Below are 6068 nucleotides of genomic sequence, written 5' to 3'. Positions count from 1 at the left end.
GGGAAAAGATATTTGCAAATGACATATCGGACAAAGGGCTAGTACCCAAAATCTAGAAAGAGCTCACCAAACTCCAACCCGAAAAACAAATAACCCAGTGAAGAAATGGGCAGAAAACATGAATAGACACTTCTCTAAAGAAGACATCCGGATGGCCAACAGGCACATGAAAAGATGCTCAACGTCGCTCCTCATCAGGGAAATACAAATCAAAACCACACTCAGATATCACCTCACGCCAGTCAGAGTGGCCAAAATGAACAAATCAGGAGACTATAGATTCTGGAGAGGATGTGGAGAAATGGGAACCCTCCTGCACTGTTGGTGGGAATGCAAATTGGTGCAGCCACTCTGGAAAACAGTGTGGAGGTTCCTCAAAAATTTAAAATAGACCTACCCTATGACCCAGCAGTAGCACTGCTAGGAATTTACCCAAGGGATACAGGAGTACTGATGCATAGGGGCACTTGTACCCTAATGTTTACAGCCAACAATAGCCAAATTATGGAAAGAGCCTAAATGTCCATCAACTGATGAATGGATACAGAAATTGTGGTTTATATACACAATGGAATACTACGTGGCAATGAGAAAGAATGAAATATGGCCTTTTGTAGCAACGTGGATGGAACTGGAGAGTGTGATGCTAAGTGAAATAAGCCATACAGAGAAAGACAGATACCATATGGTTTCACTCTTATGTGGATCCTGAGAAACTTAACAGAAACCCATGGAGGAGGGGAAGGAAAAAAAAAAAAAAGAGGTTAGAGTGGGAGACAGCCAAAGCATAAGAGACTCTTAAAAACTGAGAACAAACTGAGGGTTGATGGGGGTGGGAGGGAGGGGAGGGTGGGTGATCGGTATTGAGGAGGGCACCTTTTGGGATGAGCACTGGGTGTTGGATGGAAACCAATTTGACAATAAATTTCATATGTTGAAAAAAAAACAAACCAGTGGAAGTATATTTTTTAAATGACAAGAAAGTTGTGGGATTTCATCAGACTTCTCAGAGCAGAAGTTCCAGCCCTCACGGGAGAGGCTTTGGGGTTCAGAATAAAAATTCCTACAGAGAGTAAAGAGTTCATAAAAGTAGAGAGATGACGAGGTGGCATGTGGCCAAAGGAAACTTCTGTCTCACTTTTCCCTATTAGACTGTGGTGATTTGGGCCTCCCGAGGGAGTAGCATTCTTACAAGAATAACCTTCACAGGCGACGTAAGACATTGCAACCATTTCTCCACAGGACCCAGATGAATCTCAGGTATCTCGACAACATGTATTTCCTTATTTATTTATTCCAAGGAAAAAGAAAAAAAAGAAATTACCATATTGGGAAGTAATTCAGATTACGCAGGCAGAGCCAGGGATGTGAAGGTTCTAGGTCACTGAAGCTCATAAGTGACCTGCTTCACATGGCCGAGACGTCACGTATAAAGTCAGAAGATCGACGCATTCGTAGGTGTATGTGAGCTGCCTGTGACCAGAATATTTATCCGTGAGTTTGTCCTCTGGTGGGTGACAATTTGCAGTTACTTAGAAAAGGTGACCAGTTTCACGCACGTCCCAAGAATCTACTCAACAGGCCTGAAACTGCAGAAGCTCCCTCTGCTGGATGGCTTGCATCAGTTAGTTCTCAGGCAAGAAAGCTCCCCTTTTATCAGAAAGAACTTGCACTGGAACTCAGAACACAGGCTTCTGTCTCTCATCTTAGCCAAGGCAGGAGGGGTTTGAGCTGTTCGGGTAGATAAAATGTATAGATCCAAGTCGACAGGACGTACAACAGCATCACACTCTCCACCCCGCACACTCTGGCCCCGGGGATAATGAACGCACATGGTTACACCCACAAGACATCTTCTCGAGGTACACAAATCCCACCCTGGCTTCCAGTGTCACGGGTCCCAGTGAACACCCTGCGGCACAGAAACAAAACTGCAGTGAAAGCCACCTGGGTAAGTCCTTGCTCGTTTGGTGGACGGTGGCCAAGAGTGAGATGCCTGGAGCCCTGTTCCCTACCCGGACCCCATGGAGATTCTTCTTACACCACTTACAAATGCTTCTTCTTTGCACGAATGTGCAGTGACAAGCTTTGATGGGGTCCGTTTTATTGCCCAGGGTACGACGTAGTTTATAAACACACGGGACAGAAAGATTCTTCGTTGGAATTAGGAGCCCTCTTCCCTCAGTCTACAGGTAGTATAGGAAAATTTCAAAGCCTTTTCCTGATCAAGAAAGAATTTTTATCAGATTTCACATTTCCTGGGTATTTTCAGGCAAGACATTTTGAGATAACCAAAACCAAACGGGAAAGGAAACCTTTAAAGATTTCAAGTTCAGTTTTGTAGGAAATAGTGATACTCTTTGAAATTCAAGCATTCTAAAGACTACTTTGTAAAACAAACATTTTCAAAACTGAAACACACAAAAAAGAAACATGATACATGAATAAGTTTCAGCGATTTTCCACACTTTGAGGTTTCATATATGATAATGTGTAATGTGATTCTTTTTTTTTTTTTAGTATAGTTGACAGTGTTATGTGATTCATAATCTAACACCCGTAATGAGTAGTTCTTCAAACTCATCTTAAGGTTTATAATATTGTGTTGTAATTTTCCTTTTTTTTGGTCTTTATTCTTTTCATTTTCAATTGCTTAGCTTTCTAATTCATTCACTAGCAGGATTGATTAAGAGGGCTGGAATTGTCAAGAAGAAAATTCAGGATTGCATTGGGTACCACTATAAAGATCAATGAAGAAAACACACAAAAGGGTAAATAAAATGTCAACTAGTATAATATGGGACACGGTCTATTATACTCTTACTTCTATCACAATATGTCATCAGCAACTGGGTCCCTCCACAGAGTTCAGGCTTTCCTTTTTTTTTTTTTTTTTTTTTGAGAGAGAGAGAGAGAGCACACGCGAGTGGAGGAGAGGCATAAGGAGAGATAGGGAATCCCAAGCAGGATCCACACTCAGTGCAGAGCCCGCCACAGGACTCAAGCCCACAACCCTGGGATCATGACCTGAGCCAAAGTCAAGACTCCAGGACTTAACTGACTGCATCACCCAAGGGCCCCAGGGTTCACTCTGAATATCACTGTTACACAGTATCTCTTCAAACCTTGGTTTGAAAATCTTATTCCTGGAGGATTTCTAGAAGGTATTCACACTGACCTACGTTGTGTAATCATGTCCACAATTGTACGTATTCAGATTTTTTTTTCAGTTCAGTATGATTTGGGGTTAATTTGCCTGAGATCTAATAAAACCACAAACTCTCTACTTTCAGTTTCTCCAGGATTTTGTTTATAGGACAGTGACTTTTGTTGTGAGATCATTTGAGGCTGACACAATTCTCACAAACGAGTCAATATGCCATACGTCAGGCTGACACAGTTAGAATCATCAGATCATGTCCCTATTTAACGAAGGATGGTTGGTAAACTGATGCCCCCCAGTGGCTCTGAACCGTGCCCGATTCCACTGTGACTGTCCTGAAATGAAGATTCAAGAAAATGTCAGTCATGGATACAAGTTATACCCAGACATTAAATAATTATCCCACGTTTTGCTATTCTCACATACAGAATCTCTTTTTGAACTCATTGACTCATGGTTGTTGCTGCCTGACATAAACCAGTGCGAGACTTAGCTTCTCAGACAGCACTAACAAGAGACCAGAGCCTCTGACAGAAACTGGTTATACATGATGAGAAAGTCTCTGTATAGGAAGGGATTTTATAAGCATCAAAACGAAAATGAAGGGGTGCCTGGGTGGCTCAGTTGGTTAAGCGTCTGACTTCAGCTCAGGTCATGATCTTGCCATTCCCAAGTTCGAACCCCACGTCGTGCTCTGTGCTGAGAGCTCAGAGGCTGGAGTCTGCTTTGGATTCCTTCTCTCTCTCTCTCTCTCTCTCTCTCTCTCTCTCTCTCTCTCAAAAGTAAATAAATATTTTTAAAAAAGAAAATGACAATAAAGTAAAATATTTCAAAACGAAACATTGTTCACGCTGTCCAATCTACTTAGAAAGTGCTTACCTTAAGAAATCTCTTTGATTTGGGTTGTATATATTTCATATATACCATATGGTTTGTGTGTTATCTGTCTATACTATCTGTCTACTTAAATATCTAGGGGGAGACAGAGAAGTATGAGAGGATACACGCCACATAGTAACAAATGGTTACCACAAATTGCATACTCACTGCCTGAAGTATAAAATTCTTTCTCCTTTCCTAGTCTCCTAGGTAGGGCTATTAGTTTTCTACCTGTGAGTGAGAGATTCTTTTCTATATGTCAAGTTCTTTTTACTTTCGTCTTCTCATACAGTATAATTCCCGAGGTCCCAGGGTGAGTTAATTCATTATTTAATCATGATTAAATTATCTTAAACCATCAACCTGGAAACAGCAGATACCAGAGGCTCTAGAACTCTCTCCAGCTCATCCTGTGGTTTGGAGATACTCTGCCAATCAGCTGGATTGGGGTGACACTGTTTTGTCCCGGACATTAGCTGAGAGGAATCCAAGCAGGACGGCCATTCACCTGCCAGCAACTGCCTCTGGACACTCAAGTCTACATCTTCAGGGTATCTGGAGCTTTCTCAGAACCGTGGGGCTATGGGCACCGTGTCCTCCCAGAGATCCTGACCTTCACAGTTAGAGCCTTCTGCCCACTCAGGCAGTAAGGAATTTGTCTGTTGGTTTTCCTCCCAACACAGAAGACATTCGAAGTTATTTTGCTCACAGGAGAGGCACCTGTGCCCCCTGCCTTTGGCTCTTTCCACTCTGCCACACCCACCAGGGAATTTGCATCTTGTCCCCTGGGGAGGACCTTCCCTCTGACATAAAGGCCAGCTCTGACCTTCTCTTTACCTGTTAGGACTCACCAGTTCAGCTTCTCAAAATGAGGTTCCCTGCTCAGCTGCTGGGGCTGCTGATGCTCTGGATCCCAGGTGAGGGCAGAGGGGGGATGAGAAAGGACAGCGGGGTGTGGAGGGAGAGCTCTGGGGGCGCTACTGCTCCCCACGTGTGTTCTGCCCACGGGTGGGACTGCCCCCCGGCAGGGGAATTTAATTTGGGGGCCTGGGAAATCAAGAAGAAACTGAAAGGAACAAAGAAGTGAGACATTTAGTGAGATGCTGGAAAGGAAGAGGCCACGTTGTGCCTGCAATTCTTGGCTTATCTTTGGAAACTGGATATCTCTAGAGTAGGAATCAAATCACCAAAAGTGATTTAGCCTTAAATACAAAAACATTTTAAATCATAAAAGTGGCTTCTAAGGTTTCTGCATAACGTTGTGCTTCTCTCTCATTATTTTAGGGTCCAGTGGGGATGTCGTGATGACGCAGACCCCTCTGTCCCTGCCCGTCACCCCTGGAGAGCCGGCCTCAATCTCCTGCAGGGCCAGTCAGAGCCTCCTGCACAGTGATGGAAACACCTATTTAAGTTGGTACCTGCAGAAGCCAGGCCAGTCTCCACGGCTCCTGATCTATAAGGTTTCCAACCGGGCCTCTGGGGTCCCAGACAGGTTCAGTGGCAGCGGGTCAGGGACAGATTTCACCCTGAGAATCAGCAGGGTGGAGGCTGACGACTTTGGAGTTTATTACTGCTACCAAAGTACACACGCTCCTCGCACAGTGGTTCAGCCCCGAACACAAACCTTCTGTCTGGCGCGTCACCTCCCTCCACATGTGTGGCCTGAGTGGGAGGCAGACACAGCAGAGGCTCTCAGTGGCCCTGCGAGGCAGATGCTGGAGAAGTCAGGGCATAATGTGCAGCTGCGGGCTCTGGACCATGCCGTGGCCCCTCAGCTGCGACAGCCCAGCGCGGCATGACCCGCACGGGAACGGAGGTGATCACAGAGCCCTCTGAGCAGTAAGACGAAAGGGAGAACAGACCTGCACCCCGTCCAGACGCTCCCCGCTGTGTGCCTGCGTCAAGTACATTTCGTCACTGAAGGGTCAGCAATGGAGGCATATTGGTGACAACACAAGTTGAATACATTTTGGAGATAATAAATTTTGCCATATTTGGATATATTAGGATACAATAATATTTGGTA

At 44.6% G+C, this 6068-nt stretch overlaps 1 gene segment (V, D, J or C); it reads left to right on the top strand.

The window, feature by feature from the left end:
- Positions 1–4854: 4854 nt before the first annotated feature.
- Positions 4855–6068, top strand: part of LOC115510818 — a 41018-nt gene continuing 39804 nt past the window's right edge. Inside the window, 2 exon segments of the V gene segment in view lie at positions 4855–4959; positions 5327–5639. Coding sequence covers positions 4911–4959; positions 5327–5639 — 362 coding nt within the window.

Source organism: Lynx canadensis, chromosome A3 (assembly GCF_007474595.2).
Source record: "Lynx canadensis isolate LIC74 chromosome A3, mLynCan4.pri.v2, whole genome shotgun sequence".
NCBI lineage: Eukaryota > Metazoa > Chordata > Mammalia > Carnivora > Felidae > Lynx > Lynx canadensis.
This window is presented reverse-complemented; position numbering and strand designations above follow the sequence as displayed.